The 18,319-nt window shown below is 39.2% G+C and overlaps 1 protein-coding gene across 1 annotated transcript in view; it reads left to right on the forward strand.

The window, feature by feature from the left end:
• The window catches only part of SEC14L1 (SEC14 like lipid binding 1), a 36,437-nt gene extending 18,489 nt beyond the window's left edge, over positions 1 to 17,948 (forward strand). The window contains exons 4-16 of the mRNA XM_081938036.1: positions 24 to 155; positions 861 to 989; positions 1,718 to 1,949; positions 2,348 to 2,457; positions 4,808 to 4,997; positions 6,990 to 7,078; positions 8,047 to 8,117; positions 8,925 to 9,096; positions 9,326 to 9,460; positions 10,913 to 11,047; positions 12,405 to 12,659; positions 13,766 to 13,944; positions 15,480 to 17,948. Of these exons, the coding sequence (XP_081794162.1) occupies positions 24 to 155; positions 861 to 989; positions 1,718 to 1,949; positions 2,348 to 2,457; positions 4,808 to 4,997; positions 6,990 to 7,078; positions 8,047 to 8,117; positions 8,925 to 9,096; positions 9,326 to 9,460; positions 10,913 to 11,047; positions 12,405 to 12,659; positions 13,766 to 13,944; positions 15,480 to 15,585 (1,935 nt within the window). The 3' untranslated portion in view covers positions 15,586 to 17,948. The remainder of the gene's footprint in view (positions 1 to 23; positions 156 to 860; positions 990 to 1,717; positions 1,950 to 2,347; positions 2,458 to 4,807; positions 4,998 to 6,989; positions 7,079 to 8,046; positions 8,118 to 8,924; positions 9,097 to 9,325; positions 9,461 to 10,912; positions 11,048 to 12,404; positions 12,660 to 13,765; positions 13,945 to 15,479) is intronic.
• The last annotated feature ends 371 nt before the right edge of the window (positions 17,949 to 18,319 follow it).

Raw genomic sequence — 18,319 nt, forward strand, 5'->3', positions numbered from 1 at the left:
TTCATCTCTGTTCTCCTTCTCAGATTGCAGGGGTAGATTATATTTACTTTGTCCAAAAGAACTCCTTGAATAGAAGAGACCGCACTTTACACATAGAGGCCTACAACGAAACTTTCTCAAACAGAGTTGTCATTAATGAAAAATGCTCATATACGGTGAGTAAGGGTAGGCTTCAATTTTACATTACGGTCTTTCTAAGAACTGGGCATTTCTAGCTAAGCATTCTTCGTTATTTATGGTTTCAATTATTTATGGTTCTGTTTTTCCTGTCTAGGGTGCCAAGGGCACAAAATTAGAAACAATTAAAAGCACAGTTAACCCAAATAGCATTGTTATTGATTTGACTTTGCAGACTTATTTGAAGAGATGTTCTTGCTTACTTTTCTGAAAGCATAGTGATGAGAACGTAGTTCCTGAGTGGAGTTTAGGAACAAGAAGAATACACCCAACACATTTTCCTGATCACTTTAAAACAAGTTGTGATGTAAATGGTTCTGTGATACTCAGAATGTGTCATTTTGGTTGGCAATTCTCATTTGAGGAAAACACAATTCACAAGATTTGAATTTGTAGGTTTTCTCCAAATTATTGGATCCAATAATTTACATTCAAAGAAATTATTGGCTCCACAATTTTTAAGATTTAAGAGAAGAATATTTTTCAAACAACATATTTAGTAAAAGAATTCCGTAGGTACACAAATATTAGGCTTATTGGGCATTCTTTAATGTTGGTGAGAAAAAAGTTGTAAGTGAAGAAAAGGAAAATGCACTGTCCAATTCTTAACAAATAATTGCCCTGTGCTACTGGATTAAGGTTTTCTTACACCTTGTGGCTATTTTTATTTCTTAAATCTCCAGGTGCACCCAGACAATGAAGACTGGACATGTTTTGAGCAGTCTGCAAGTCTTGATATTAAATCTTTCTTTGGCTTTGAAAGCACAGTAGAAAAGATTGCTATGAAGCAATACACTAGCAATATTAAAAAGGTAATCTTTTAAGTTTTATATGCAAATAATGCTGTGGTTTCCTGAAGGCTGGGAACAATTTTCAGCTCCTTACTGATCTTGTATGACTTCATAGTCTGTGTTTGCTCCCATCTTCTATTAGAGGCATGTTTTACTCTATTATATTGGCAAGAGAGGAACTTGCGTATGGCGGACTCTGGTCATCCAGAAGTATCATCATCAGTTCCTACTGTTTGATCTTGTCAGAGATAATTGTCCAATAACAGGAATGAATGAATACAAAAATATTGGCGATCATGTTCTGCTGAAATATAAACCAATTTAGAAGAAGTTGGTCCTTCAACACTAAGCCACTAAAAATAGTATTCTTTACGATTTATATTTAGAAGGATTGAAGTTACCCATGACCTGGAATGATCTTCAGGATTCAAAAGATAGTTATGTCTGTTTTTGAACAAAAAGATCTAGAGGACATATTTTTCATTTCTTCTTTTTGTATTGAAAGTCATGGGAATATAATTGTTTTTCTCGTCTTGAGTTCCTACTTGAGGCTTTGTAATGCTGAACTGAAGTCTCCAACATAACACGAAGTTCCTGCAATTGCAGCAGATTTCTTTTTCTTCAATCAGGAACTAATTATGTGGGTTCTTCTTTCTCTGTCTGTCTGCCTGTCTCTCTCTCTCTCACGCACACACACCAGCCATGTGTGCCTACAATGCATTGATTTAAGGACTGTCTTGTTTTGAAAGGGCAAAGAGATAATAGAGTACTACTTGAAGCAGCTAGAAGAAGAAGGTGTAACATTTATTCCTCGTTGGACTCCCCCTGCTAAGTTTGCATTTGAACACGGCACAGCTCACTTTAGACGGTCGCTATCCCCTCCAGTCAACATACCAGAAACTGCTGTCAAAGAAGGACTGAACACCAAGGAAATCAACACGTGCAACAATGCATCAGAACTTGCGGCTGGAACCCCTGATGGTATGTGGTTTCTCCCATCCTCTTTTATAACTATTTTATGATTGTCATCATAATCTCAGCTGGATTTTAAGGATACAAGGAAAAAAATCAAATTAATTAATTTATCCAGGACAAAAAATGCAAGCGAGCAGTTGTACAGTTATATCTTTTTTCAAGAATATCAAGTAGATACATAGTTGTGGGATTTTTTTTAATCAACTTGGGATTCTGATGGTAGGTGTTGAAGGTAGTTAGCAGTGCAGAGGTTACAAGGAACTGTAGAACTGTTGAAAATATCTATCAGAACTACTACCGGCTAACTTATGTAAATAATTGAACATTTCAAACAGTTTGGTTTGCAAATGAGGGTTTCCACTGGAAGTATGGACAATGAAAATAATTTTATTTACATTTTCCAGACAAATTGGATGCAGATTATATCAAGAGGTATCTGGGCGACTTGACCCCACTTCAGGAAAGCTGCCTCATCAGACTTCGGCAGTGGCTCCAGGAAACACACAAAGGCAAAGTAAGAGGATGTGTCTCTCTTTTGCTTCCTGTCCATCCAAAAAGTGCATGATGTACAAGAATGTCAGTGTCGAGAGGAAGGAAAACAAAGTGCAAAATTGTTTATGTATTTATTTATAGAGTAGAAAATTCTAATCTTTAGTTTCCCATGGTGCAGAATTTAGATTCCTAAATCTATTTCAGAACTGGTGATTCTCCCTTCTCCAAGACCACCTCCTTGTGATGTTTTTATGATCTTCTAGTACTACGGTAGAAAAATTCCTGGACTATGTTCTTATATTTCCTGTCCAACCTTCTCCATTCTGCTGCAAGGCATCTTTTCGTCCGTGGATTTCTAGGTTCCCCCCCCCCTAAATAAGGACATACAAAACATTCTGTTCATGAACTGTTGTGTATGGATCAATTTCAAATGATTTGTGCAAGACCAAAACTTAACATTTTTTTTAGGATGAACCTAAAACGTGTTCTCTTTTGGTGTGGGGCAGAAATTAGACAACATTATTGGCAGAGGGTTAGAGAAGGTTGGGAGGGGAAGGACCAAATGGGCTGTTAACACTATAAATTTAAGCATTGCAATTTGAGTGGATCTCTGCCCACCCTAACCTCTATAACTGTGATGGCTAACATAGGTGGCACGTGGAGCCATTTGTTAGAGCACGGAAGGTGTTGCCCTGTCAGCTCCAGTGTGCATATACGCACTTGCCAGCTGACTGTCCTTCATTTTTGGGAAGCCTCCTAAAGGCGAAAAACAGCCCTACAAGCAAACCTAAAATCCCTTCCCAAGCTTCCGGGTTGCCTGTAGTGTTATTTTTCACCCTCTGGAGGGCTTCCGGGGGCGGGGGGGGGGTTCACCCTCCCCAGGCTCCTAGAAAGCCTCTGGAGCCTGGGGAGGGTGAAAAAAAGGTCCATCGTGGGCCGAAGGTAGGGGTCGCGCACATAGAATTAGGGGGGTGGGCAGGCCCGCGCACAACCCTCCTGCGCTCCCCCCGCTTTTGCCACGCGATGGGAAAAAGGTTTAACCATCACTGCCCTATAATATCCCAACCCTGACAGTGTTGTGTTTGAATTTAAAAGCAGCAGCATGTCGTTCCTGTTAAAGGGAGAGGGGTAAGAGAGCCACTGGGGAATTTTTTAGCATACGTCAGCCATAGAGCACATCAGGAACCGACTGTTAGAAAAGGCTAGTTAGACTGAACAAAAATTATGCCATATTTATATTATCATTTATTAACTCCAGTTACTTGGTTTTTCCTTCTTCGATGCTATGCTTTATCAAATAATTATTTAAGTTATAGGATAGACTCTTACTGTATTATTACTAAAATATATAGGCATTGTTCAAGGCACGAGGCTGAAGAGCAGGAGACCACTGAGTTCAAGTGCCATCTTAGCCATGAAAGTCATCTTGGGCTAGTCACACTATCTCACAGAGTTATTGTTATGGGGAAAATAGGAGGAGGTGTGTTAGATATGTTTGTCACCATGAGTTTTTTTTGTAAATATAGTCAAGGTGGGTTATAAATAAATATTACTTTGTATGTAAGCTTGAGGGACGCGGTGGCACAGTGGCTCTCAACTTTCCCAATGCGGCGACCCTTTAATACAGTTCCTCATGTTGTGGTGACCCCCAACCATAAAATTGGTGTCTCGGTTCCTAAGACCATCGAAAATATGTGTTTTCCTTTGGTCTTAGGCGACCCCTGTGAAAGGGTCGTTCGACCCCCAAAGGGGTCCCGACCCACAGTTTGAGAACCACTGGGCTAAGATGCTGAGCTTGTCGATCAGAAAGGTCGGCAGTTCGATGGTTCAAATCCCTAGCGCTGCGTAATGGAATGAGTTCCCGTTACTTGTCCCAACTTCTGCTAACCTAGCAGTTCGAAAGCATGTAAAAATGCAAGTAGAAAAATAGGAACCATCTTTGGTGGGAAGGTAACAGCATTCCATGCGCCTTTGGCTTTTAGTCATGCTGGCCACATGACCAAGGAGACGTCTTCAGACAGCACTGGCTCTTCAGCTTTGAAACGGAGATGAGCACCACCCCCTAGAGTGGGGAACAACTAGCACATATGTGTGAGGGGAGCCTTTACCTTTTTTATGTAGTCTTGATTTGATTTTATATGTGTGTAATATCACAGTTTACTTCTGTTCTCTATATTCCTCATCAAAGCTTTTAGGTGTTCTCCAAATATTCTTTTAAATTTCTTGTCTGATTGTTCTATTTTTCTGTGGAATTAATGAATGAAAGAAATGGCAGCTTTCTTATGGAGAAGGGATAGGGCTTAAGTACAGAAAGGGACTATGACGTTATTATATATACTTTTGAAAATTCTTATTGATTGCTACATTTATAGATCCCCAAAGATGAACACATCTTAAGATTCTTGCGTGCCAGAGATTTCAACATTGATAAGGCCAGAGAAATCATGTGCCAGTCTTTAACATGGCGCAAACAGCATCAGGTGGACTACATCCTGGAGACCTGGAACCCTCCTCAAGTACTGCAGGATTATTATGCAGGTGGTTGGCACCATCATGACAAAGGTACAGTAACAGCAATGCAAACGTTTTATAGGGGGAAGTCTTGGGTCTTCTGAAATGCTGTCAGCGTGGTCTGCTAAAGAGCGTCAAATGAGACTTGCTTAAAGTACGTAAAACTGATTGTCAAAGTGTTTACGATACTTTTTTGGAGTAGAAGGTAACACATAAAGATAAAGGTATCTAGGCAGTGGAAGGCATCCAATTAGAAAGTGAGAAGTCTTGGCTTTATTCATTTGGCATGTAAGCTCTTTCGGTTGTTGCCAACTCTTAAGTGGTAAATGCAAGGTAATATAAAATATACATAGACAATAGATACATAAATATACATAGACAAAATAGACAAAACAGACAATATAAAAAATACATTAACAATCTGCAACTTCAGATTTCTGCTGGGTTTTCAATCATGCACCATTTGGGAATTTAATGAACACAGCCTATAGCAGTGGCTGGCCAAAATGCTGCCTTGGGATCAAATCAAATTGTACCTTTGAAGGCCATTCAAACCTGGTCCAGAGTTCAGCTGCATAGGCTGTAATGGGTATCTCATGTTACTGCCATGTGTCATCGCTGTTTTACAATCTGTATTAGTTGCCAGTTGATGTCTGGATGTCATTCAAGATGCTGGCCATGACTTCTATAGCCTTTCTGGGCATAGGGTCTGGTTATTTGAGGGACTGCATGTTCCCAGTAGTTTCTGCCCATTCACTATGATCCGGCAGAGTGGGTACGCTCCAGGTTCCTTCAGTTAATTGAAGCATACATTCTCTGGAACAGCATCCCCATACTATGTCTATGGAAGTTACCAGTCGTCCGGGTCATGGTTGTCCAAAAGGTGCTGTCCAAATTGGACTTTGATTTTCCATGAAGACATTTTGCTTCTCATCCAAGAAGCTTCTTCAATTCTGCGGTGAACTGAAAAGCTTCGTGGATGAGAAACAAAACATCTTCAAGAAAAAACAAAGTCCAGTTGCCTTTTGAAAAAAGCACCTTTGGGTTCCCCATATTATGATTCCTGTCCTTCCAGAAGCCTCTGAAAATCCTCTGTTCCCAGGCTTCGGGTTGGGGACTCCCTGCTGATTGGTGGGTGGGGGGTATATTATTTTTATGTGGCTTTGTTTGGGCACTAATTTATTTTCCTTTATATCATGATTAGTTTTAAAATGTTAAGCCACGCAAAATCATTTTGGAATCAAGGGGCCTCAAATTCTAACAAAAATAAATACCCATTGGGAAGGTGTCCTGGCACGACTGTGAAGAGTCACTATAGTTAGGCCAGTATCTTCTAACTTTCATTGATAACATCTCAGTCTGTCTTTGACTCATGGTTGTCCTGTTCATCTAGGGGGAAATAATCTTTATCATAATGGGGTTTTTTTTTTCATTCCCATTGGCTCTTCTGATTATAATACTTACAATAATACAATAAAGTTGATGAGTGATATGTAAGTGGGCGGCCATAGAAATTGAAATAATGAAATAAAAAGGAAAATAATATTAAGAATGTTTTCAAGCCAGCAGTTCCTATATAGGCAATCCTTAACTTATGACCAGAATTGGCTTTCTGGCAGAGAAGATTGCAAACGGTGATCACATGATCATGGGTAAATTGGTAACCAGTTGTAAATGCAAGCTAGTTGCCAAGCATCCAAAATGCAGTCATGTGACCATGGGGGCGGTATGACATTTTATAGTGGCTGGAAGTGCTGTATGAGCTGTAAAGCGCCCTTTCTGAGGCCCTCATAACTTTGAACAGCTATTAAACAAGGGGTCAAAAGTCATTGGCCATTTATTTAATGACAGTTAAATCTTTATCATCATCTTTATTTCTGTATCATCTTTATTTATGCAGCCTAAATGTTTGTTGGAAATTAGATTAATAAGCAAGTATTGATCATTCCAGTTTATACAGAATCCAATACAGAAGGCTTCTAACCATTTCTTGGTTTATCAGAAGATAACTTGGATGTCACCATTATTATTCTTTTGCTTCAGATGGACGTCCGCTGTATGTGTTGAGGCTAGGCCAGATGGATACCAAAGGTTTGGTGCGAGCTCTTGGAGAAGAAGCCCTGCTTCGCTATGTAAGTGCCTCAGATACAATTTGCAGATGATTTCTCTAGGGAATGTTACATCCCCATTTCACTTACCCTGTATCAATTAGCATAACTGGATGTTCCTCACTTAGGTTTCTCCTATTAACCATGTCCAAAATATCTGCAGGGTATTGTCAGCTGGGAAAAGTTACATTACAGCGGGGAGCACTCTAGAACGCCATTGACAATCTGTTCATTTTGATATCTCTTTTAGTAGAATAGCAACATGCTTTTTCTGTCTGTTGTGCAAAGAACAAACATATGGGCAGCTTTTTGCTCTTGAGGTATGGCATCTCTCACTATTGGCCAGCTAAGCTGGGGCTACTACAGATTACTCACTTCTGAATAGGAGAATGAAGTGTTAATCCTCAGATATCAGGACAGAGCCTCCCTGCCTCTGAATATAAGTAAGAGAGAAGTTGTTTTTCCAATTTCATAAAAATTACCACTTTTTCCAAGATCCGGCCTTCAAAGTGCCAAGCTCTCAATGAGATAACAAATGCTAATATTTCTTCCCAAAATTGACTTAACATATATAGTAATTTGAAATCCAAACAAAGCTGTAGATGAACAAGACCAGATTGTATGAACTTTCACATTTCTTACGTCATCAGCATAAATCATATTAATTTCTTTTTAAACATTCTTTGAAGGGCTCAGTAAATATAAAGTAATGCCTTTTGATATATGCAATTCATTTTTAAATTGTAAGAGGTATAATTTTACATTTTAAAATGTATGCACATATTGATTCCTCAAAACTAGATATTCAAATTACTTCATAGTTCAGATACTACGCACAAAAAATGCTGACTTTCATTTTATTTTATTTTTAAATTTCTTAACAAAAATCAAAATTGAACCCAAAGTAACTCTGTGTCTGAAATTTTATACATGGTCATTTTAAAGCAACGTAATTCAACATTCCCATCTTTCTTTTTTTAATTAATGTGCAGGTTTTATCTATAAATGAAGAAGGACTGAGGAGGTGTAAAGAAAATACAAAAGTATTTGGAAGGCCTATTAGGTAAAGAAACTTTCTTGAAGTCCCATGAGTCTGTTTCACTAAACTTACATGTTTATGCTAATTGAAATGAAGTTTTGCTGTACAGTGTTTTGATCAAGTCCTAGATTAACAAATGGAACACTTCGGCACAATTCCAGTAGTCATGTATGTAATATGACACAGATAGCCAGACTTGATTCTGCAAGATTCTGGCATCCCACCCTCTCTGCTGAAGTTTAATCATTAAACAATAGTGTCAGATACTTCAGAATAAAAGCTAAGAATAGATCCAGATAAATGCAGGTGGGAATGGGAAGTGATGGTAATCCCCAAAGCAGTAAGAAAATAGATACCATCTACTGTAGCTCAACTAATTATATTGAACCAGTGTGAAGAGAAGGCTGTTTGGGAATTCCATATATACAATATTTTAAAACCAGGATGGATGAAAAAAAATGGGATGGGCTGTAAACAAATCAATAAAAATATTGAAAGGCCAAAAAGGTGGATCAGTGAAATTGGGAATGCTTGCTTTTCATGAGTGAACAATGCAATTAAAGACAAAAATTGAAAGAGTTGGAAGGATTGAAGGAATTATAAGCATCTGGATTTGAAAGAGGGGGGGAGGGTAAATTCTCTTTCTCTCTCACTAACAAATATTTCAGGTATTACGGTTATGATTTAAAACTTTTCGACCTACCAGAATTTTAAGTGAGGAGTAAAAACATCTGATATAGTATGGTATATTTGCATTATGTCACAATCAAATAATTGCTTGATTGATTTAAGTTGAACATGCTGATTATGTTTCATTTTGGGAAAACACAGCTCTTGGACTTGCTTGGTGGATCTGGAGGGCTTGAACATGCGCCACCTATGGAGACCTGGTGTCAAGGCCTTGCTGAGGATCATTGAGGTGGTAGAAGCTAATTATCCAGAAACGCTAGGACGTCTTCTAATTCTCCGAGCTCCCAGAGTGTTTCCAGTCCTTTGGACACTGGTAGGTTCTTAAGTTGGTTCTCTGGGAATTGGTGTTTTGTAAATTGGGGTCAGTGTGTACTTTGGAATAGGCAAGATTGGAAAGCTTGATATTTATAGTTGCTTGATTTTTGGAGCCATAAGTAGAAATCCAGCTAGAGCATAGACCTAAGTGGCCATTGGAATAATGTGTTTCTCTTGAGTTCATCTGATGTCTTGGGAATGTTACTACTTTAGTATTTTGTTTGTAGGTTAGCCCTTTCATTGATGACAACACTCGAAAGAAATTCCTGATTTATGCTGGCAATGATTACCAGGGTCCTGGTGGGCTGTTGGATTACATTGACAAAGAAATTATTCCCGATTTTCTTGGTGGAGAATGTATGGTAGGTAGAAAAGTCACTTTGTTTGACAATCAAGCTCAATGACCTGTAATAATTTGTTCTCTGTGCTAGTGCAAAACCCAGGATTAGGCCTGTGCAAAGAGTCCTAGATTCATTTCAAAGAAGCCATTTGAGACACAATTCTCTAGAAGCCATAAGTGGCACAATTTGCTGAAGGGATCATCCCATTCAACTTAGCAAAGCAATTTGGGTGGGTTTGAATCCCTTTGGATTCAAGTGAAGTCAAGTGTTTCTAGGCTGGGACATTTTGGAATTTCTCAAAGGCTTTTGTGGAAGCCACCCAGCTTAACGGTCCTTTGGCACACACCTCTGCTCTGGGGCCCTTCAGCACGTATTGTAGGCAGTCTCATAGCTTTTACTCGAGTTAATTAACCCCAAGGGACTTCATATGGAGAAGACTCTTCTCAGTGTTTTTCCAGATCACTCCCAAAGGTTTTCTGGGCCTCCAGCAAGATTCATGTTTTTGTGCCACTAAGTCCCTTTAATGAATCAAGGAATTGGGATGAGGAAAGCAGCATGAGAAAATGCATTCTTGTGTAATGCTTTCCTCTGTCAGGTACTAGGAATCAGGGAGGGCCAAGTGACACAACAAGAATTTTTCTGAAGAGAATTTTTTCTCTCTCAGCTGTTGGCAAGCACTGGGACAGTTGAGTGGTGTGAAACATTCTTTGCCATGCCACTTGTTTTTCTGAGGTGCTGTCTAGAAAGGGCTTCAGGTTAGCCTGGAGCTGTTTACTCTTGGAGACAACTTCAGGATGGCTGCCTACAAAGTCTGTTGTCACATTGTCCACACAACCTCAAAACCTCACACTCAGTGCTTCAAGAAAATGTTTTGCTTTGTTTTAATATAGTCCCCATCTTATTTACATGAATAAAAAAATCAATCAATCAATCAAAATCACAATAAATCAAAAGTGTAAAAGCATAGGAGAGTGGCAATTACCACTCACAGATAATATAGCCATCTACACATTTGGATACCCCCACATCTGCAGGATCCCCAGACCCTATGATAGAACCATGCCATTTATCTTTAAAATATATGCTGTAATATATACCATTGATAATAATGAATCCTGCCATGTACAGTATTCATTTGTGTATAACAACATAAATGCTGTTCTTTTACTGCTGAAAAGCTAGTTTTTGAATTCATCTTGTCTTACAGTGAAGACAGTTTCAGACCAATTAACCCTCAGTCTGTCCCTCACCCGTGTCTGTCTTGAGAAGTATGTTGTGAGGGCAGACATAAACTACAGTGAGAAAAATGGGGTCATTTCCAGTCACACACAGTGGTTTTATTCATTAATCTGTTTACCTCTCACTATTTCAAGTTGGCTGTGGAATGTTCTTTCTGAGATGTTTTCAGTTGGAGCAGAAACAGATCCATTTTACTAACTCTTTTCTCTCCACACTTTATTTAAATTTCTTTAGTGTGAAGTTCCAGAAGGTGGGCTGGTTCCCAAATCTTTGTACCGGACAGCAGAAGAACTGGAAAACGAAGACATAAAATTGTGGACAGAAACTATTTATCAGTCTGCAAGTATCTTCAAAGGAGCTCCCCATGAGGTGAATCATTTATTTTTCTCCTTTCCCTGTAGTGTTTGCTAAAAATAATCTTCAAATAGAAGTCAATTCCTCATGGCTTCATGAATAAGTCCAAGTTGTTTTCTTAGAAATGTTAAGGAAATGGTTTACCATGGATATTTTCAGGCACTTTTTTTAACTTCCTAGTCTAGCCCCTAGTTTTTCTGTTTTCGGGTAGGCTGTCCCCTGAGTACTAACCAGGTTCAGCTTTCCTTAGGGCCTACTATCTAGCTGGGCAGCCTATGGCAAAGATAATCAAACAGGTATGTGGAGAGGATTTTTGGAAGCAATTTTTATTTTGAGAACTAATTCAAGTGATATTCTTGATTTCAAAACTGAAATGCTACGGGTGAAACTCGAAAAATTAGAGTATCGTGCAAATGTTCATTTATCTCAGTCATGCAACTTAAAAGGTGAAACTAATATATGAGATAGACTCATTACATGCACAGCAAGATAGTTCAAGCCGTGATTTGTCATAATTGTGATGATTATGGCTTACAGCTCATGAAAACCCCAAATCCACAATCTCAGAAAATTAGAATATTGTGAAAAGGTGCAATATTCTAGGCTCAAAGTGTCCCACTCTAATCAGCTAATTAAGCCATAACACCTGCAAAGGGTTCGTGTGACACAATTAATGGATGTTGTAGCTAGATGAATTCTTCAACTTGATTTCTGATAGATGGTACTGTAACTGTGGACAGACTTAACCATAGTTTCCATTGGAAACTCTGACCATCCTAAACCAAGCCAAGTCTAAAAACACCAGGGAATTTCAAGAAGCCTGGCACTCTGATAAATTAGCCACCAATAGACACATAGACATAAACAATATCTACATACTATGCAAAAGAGATAATTAACAAGCGATAATTAATTTAAAAAAGGGAACAAAAAGACCCAAGCACACTCCACCAGCACTCAGATAAGCATAGTTTAGCTCCAAGATTAACATCAGACCAACAATCAAATAAACAATAGCCCAGTCAAGGAATGTCAAATAAGCTAACAGTTGACCGCCCAACCATTCCCTATCAATACTGACAGAGCAAGCTGCTAGAATAGAAACAGAGCAAACCCCACTCCTTACAGCACTGATGATGTTACCTAGTTTGAGTAATGAAACGTTTGCAAAAGAACAAGCTCAGCACCAAGGACCCTTCATTTCAACCCTTAGCTACAAATATTCTCCTTTATTGGTACTGATACAAAGAGCAGGCTTCAAACCAGACACGGCACAATTCTTATTGAGAGAAGACTGAGAGGGGAGCCTTGGCCGGTAGAGATATCTGCCATGACTTGAGTTTCTAATATATCCACTTGCTCTTCTTTTCAGATTTACATTCAGATTGTGGAAGCTGCCTCTGTGATCACCTGGGATTTTGACGTTTGTAAAGGTGATATTGTTTTCAACATCTATCACTCCAAGAGAGCCCCTCAGCCTCCCAAAAAAGACTCTTTGGTAGGGGCACATAGTATTACCTCCCCTGGTGGCAATAATGTACAGTTGATAGATAAAGCCTGGCAGCTGGGGCGAGACTACAGTATGGTGGAATCACCGCTCATCTGCAAGGAAGGGGAAAGCGTGCAGGTGAGAACACGTCTCTAAACACAAGCTCCATTTTGATTCCTAGCTAAATGCTTTTAGGATTTATCAGGACAGGCTTTTTAATGCAAGCACGTTCTGAATACCCAAGACAGCATTCTTGTGTTGCTTCTTTGTGATTATGTCATTAGCCAGTCTTAATACAATTCCTCATGTATCATTGTAGCAGTGTGAAATCCTTAGAAAGTGAGGACTTGGTGTGTTTTCGCATCCAGAATGGGTTCCCTTAATATGGCTATAGGAGGAGAAGAGATCTTAAGTCCTTCTCAAGAGTCTTAAGTCCTTCTCAAATAGTTTGAGTTTGGTTTCTCCTACTAAACCTATTTTGCCTTCTGCTTCACACTAGAACATTTGGCCAATGACTCATTTCAGTGTTCTGTAAGCTAGGATGCTAATTCAACATTCAAATTAGAGGTCCTCACCAACTCAACCTTAAAGGAATTGCTCTTTCAGGGCAAGGGGAGAGTGATATTTTAATCAGACATGCACTTCACAAATCAATTGTAAAACAATAAGGAAACTCTGCGGGGGGATGCGCCTTTCAATCTTCTATCCCTCCTTAAAATTTTGCAACCTTCTTCTGGGATATAGCTGTTTTTTAAGGGAAATATCCACATTTTGGAATCCCTGAAAATTACTTCTCTGCATTTTAAAAGGGTGATATACAAATCATAGGATAGTAACAAATTAGTATGTTCAAAACCATGTATAACTCTATCTGCAGGATGGGGGGGCTACCTAATTCATTACAACTTTGTGATTCTATATGCACTGGTCTAAATATTGAGTCTTACCATCAAGTCAAGATGTGGTACTAGGTATTACGTATGCCGTACTTGCCAATTAATCCTTATTTTTATATATATATATATATATATCAATAACCATAAACTCAAGAAAACTGAATTGTGCTTAATGGAACTATGTTTCTTACGTTCTTACGTTTTTGCCTGCCAGCTTCTCTGAATTGATCAAGTCAGCTGAGCATGAAAGGAAGAGTCAACCTACAACTGCCGATTGATGAAGTGCGCTACATTATATCCAAATGGATGGTTATTAGCCCTGATTTTCCTCTGCTCTTGCTTTTTAAGGGGTCTCATGTGACCAGATGGCCTGGCTTCTACATTCTCCAGTGGAAGTTCCACAGTATGCCTGCCTGCGCTACCACCAGCCTGCCTCGTGTTGATGACGTACTGGCATCCCTACAAGTCTCATCTCACAAGTGCAAAGTGATGTACTACACAGAAGTCATTGGGTCAGAAGATTTCAGGTAAAGTTAACTGTAATGTTGCAAATGCCAGCCTTTAAAAATATATATGAGAAAATGTCTTCTGGCTTGCTAAGCCTTTAATGCAAGCAGTCAAAAACTACCCAGAGTAGTACAGGAACCGTAGCATTTCCATAACCTGGGTTTTCTAGAGACTTTAGAGTCATCAAGATGATACTTAAAGGTACTATGCCTGTGAGCTTTCAGACCCCACTTTTGGTTAAAAGCAATTCATCTGTTGTTTATGGCCCCTCTCTCTTATCTCCATTCTTCACATTGCTGGACTCCATAGCAAAAATGCATATTTTAAACTTTTCTTGCCTTGGTTGATTGGTTTCACAAAAAAATAGCATTTTATACGAAGTTGGAAAATGATTTTGACTGTTTTTGTCTTATAGGACAAATCGATCATCTCTAGGGGTAGCTAATATATTATTCACTGCCCTCTAAACAATAAGTACACTTGACTAATATTAACAAACATTGGTTTGATAGAGACAAAGGAAAAAAGTTAGATCGTCTTTTAGATGAGAGATAAGGGGCAAATTGTTATCATTAAAACTTATGTGCAGGTCTCAAAAACTACAATAATCATGGACTATGTAAATGGCTTTACTGATCTTTTTTAACATTTAAAAGATCAAACATTGCATGGTTCCAAAAAAATTTCTTAGACTGGCAAGTTGCATCAAACAATGGCAACCTTTGCTTATTGATTTGAAGAGAAAGAAAATAGCAAGCCAAATATTTTTATAAATGAATTTATGACAAATCTCTTTTTGATGCTATTCACTATAAAATGAGTGCAGGTATTGGTATTTTGTCTCTTCAAATCAGTTTGGTTTTTGGTTATAAGTGGTAATTGTACATGTGAACATTTTTTAGTATATAAAATCCATACGATTCCTTAAATTGACTCAGATTAATCATTTGTAATCTGAATCAATTTAAGGATTTTTTTCTGGATTCTATACACTACATATTTATTTGTTAGAGAAAACTTATTTTTTCTTAGTTTATTGAATAAGAAGTTGGAATTGGAAGATAATTACTCTTTTCTTCATTGTTAGTAGGGGGTCAGTCACTGCAGATGGTTCCTGAAGAACAATTTATTTTCTTACTGTAGGTTCTTAAACAAGATATTATGGAATAGTTTTTTTTCCCCCAGTGGTGTTAGCTATAAAGATACATGGCAACCTAGCACCTTTTATTCTTACAAAAAAAATCTGGCTGATTATTGTAATAGTTGGAAGTTGGTTTGGGAAGTATACATGGATGATTCGTTCTGGTTCCTTGGCTAACTGACTATATAAACCAGCCCTTCTCCAACTGCTGTATGCCATATGGTTCCTCAGGTTGGCCAGGAAGTTGTAGAAGCTAAAACTAATGGAAAAAAACCTCCATGATCCGTACTTATACATTCAGCCTATCACTGCCAATTCCATTTGGCATCTCTCCCCCCGCCCCCGCCCCCCTATTGCTTTTGCATACAGCTCATGAAGGTGTCCTATGCTTACCTTGAGCCCATCTTTCCACAGGGGATCGATGAGCAGCCTTGAATCAAGTCACAGTGGATTTTCTCAGCTCAGTGCTGCTACAACTTCCTCCGGGCAGTCTCAGTCCAGCTCCATGATTTCCAGGTAGTGCCGCTGCCTACGAAAGCCAGTTGATGAGACGGCTGGACCCTTGTCTATGGCAGTCCTCTGCAATACAGCATCCTCATCATCAGTGACACTTGCAAAAACAAACACACAAATGGAAGGTCTTTTTATAGATAGTAAAAGTAGCTGTGTGCATTTAAATATTCTGGTTTTGTTTTGAATTGGAACCGAAAGAGTGTGTCTAATCTTAATAGCCATAGTTTTTTATACATACGCTTGCACAGATCTTCACTTGGAAATGTAAAGGGCTGTTTTGCAAAGGAAGAATCAATCAGTGGTTGTATGGCTGAGAATTTATTTAACTTCCTGTTGATATATTTGTAATGCATTAGAAGTCTGTCCCAAAGCTTTTGCCAGTGAGATTTTCGCAAAGTTTAAGTACACCTCTACCCCCCCCACCCCTCTTCTGCTTCTGCTCTCCTGAGCCTTTCCTCCGTTACAGCCCAGCATTAAGGAAGGCCTAAGGAGTGCAGTGCAGTAGCTGGGTGCCTGACATTTCGTGAAAAGCCAGCTGGTGAACTGGCTGAACCCTTTTCCCTATCTTTTCTCAGCGAGAGGTGCTGCCCTGACAGAGGGAGGCAGCTATTTTAACATGAGTTCATTCTGCTAGCTCACATGGTTATGGACAGACTCCTCTTTTTTAGGGCATTGAAAGACATTAAGCTAGAACGTACACTTCTGAGCATCGAAGGTGGGAAGGAAGAGGGCAGAGCAGGCTCTCCTCAACTCAACCCAAAGGCTGGCCCTCCTTTGAGTCCTCAGGTTTGTTTCTCCCGGAGATGCACATGATTGCACCTCATTTGCTTCTTTTCATCCTCGACAAATATCTTTTGAAGAGTGGCATCTTTTCTGCCAAGAGCTTCCTGGAGAAGTGGCTACATCGGTCCTTTCCTTCCTGTGCTCTTCTCCACTGGTCTGCTCTATGAATGCCCAAGTGAAATCTTAGGCGTTACTGCAGCACAGACGGGGTGTTTACCCTCCTAACAGAGCACAGCCTGCTGTGGCAATAATTCATTGCAGACACATCCACATGTTTCCCTATTGGTAAATTTGCTAAAGGTTATTTAAACTCTCCAGCACTTGCTTCATTAGTATTTGAAGCATGCCTTTTGGAAGCCTTGAAACCTAAAACAGCCAGCTGCCAGACTAGTCTTGCTGATGCAAATGAGTACAATTCTACAAGAATTGCAAATCTGTTTGCGTAGCCAACAATAGCTGCTGAAATAGTATCTGTTGGATTCATTCATTCCCATTTAAAGCTCTAGTTACTCCCCCCCCCCCCCCACACACACCTCTGGTGTATAATTACAGCCTTGCTTAGAGAGGATTGTGTGCTTACTCTGTGCTTACATATCTTGTAGAATGTTAACATACGCTCTGGTTCAGAAAAAAGGAAAGTAATGATGAATGCAACCTGCAAACGTATTAATTAGAAAGCTAAAGGAATTTTGTTTTTAAGGTCAGAGTGTTTATATGCTAATTCAAAGGACTTGCCATATGAATTGTAAAATTAAAACCGGTGAGTGCTCGAAAGTATTAATCTAGATGACCATTCTGGATACTCGTTAAATGGAGTTGAAAGAGTATAGATTTGTTCCACAGACCCACACATGCTGTATTTCATGCAGCCGCTGCTTCTTTTGTGATTGTTCCTTAACTACTAAGAGCATTAGTATGGTAATTAACTTCAGTAGCAGTTTTAATTGTTGTTATGTAATCACGAACATGGTTCCCAGCCTCAGAAACATTGTGCCATGTTCATCCTCTTGTAATTAGTGTCCACCTTGCCTGGTTGCAAAATGGTACATTCTTCCCTCTCCAAAAACAGAGGCTCTCTATGAAAGATTTTGCTGGCAGCTGTGAAGATGTTTCATTCAATGGCTGCTATCAGCCCATGGATGTCTGATTTTGCAGAATGTTTAACAATTGGACCTCTGTTTTCTATCTTAAGATGTCTGTTTGCTCAGCAATGTCCCTTGGAGGGGCAACACATTGGACTTTGGGAGGAGAGTGCATTTCAGAGCTCAAAGCACACACACACTTGGAGTGGAAGAGTTGTTATTCCTCATAAAAAGCATGACATCCCACCTATGGCCCGATTAGCTCTTTGCTCTTCTCCTTGGTGTGTGATCTTACTATTATTCTGTCTCTGTTCTGCCAGAACTGGTAATCCTTCCTCCTGTTAACTTAATTTAGCAACTTTCTCCCCACCTTCTTGCCGTTCCTGAACTTCATATTGATTTCTGTAAATGTTTTCTAAACATATTACCTCAATCTTGGTAATAAGGTAACAGTCTTTTAAATTTTTTTTTATTTGTATCAGTAATAAATGTGATATGGGAAAAATGTCTGAATCCATTTCTTCTCAGCATGCTTCAGAAGTGGCGATTTTCTACAAGATACAACAAGAGTGCTGTGTGTAGTTGTATGGTTGTGTGGCTATTTCATTAAATGATTTTTATGTGCTGTATGAATCTCCCATAGGGTCCCCTTGTCACTGGTGTCACCACAGATTCCACAGGCACCCATTGCCCACCCAAAAGATACTTCTGAAGACCTCATTGAAATGTAATTGATACCGATCAAACTGGAGCTCACCAAACTATTTCTAATGGTTCCAGTCAGTTCTAATGTACAGTCAGACCTTGCAGATTTCTGGAGGAAAGTTTTATTGGCAGATGAGCCAAAAACGAAAGTCTTCAGGCTGTGGTGTTTGG

This window comes from Natrix helvetica (genome assembly GCF_964273705.1).
Source record: "Natrix helvetica genome assembly, chromosome: 1".
Classification (NCBI taxonomy): domain Eukaryota; kingdom Metazoa; phylum Chordata; class Lepidosauria; order Squamata; family Natricidae; genus Natrix; species Natrix helvetica.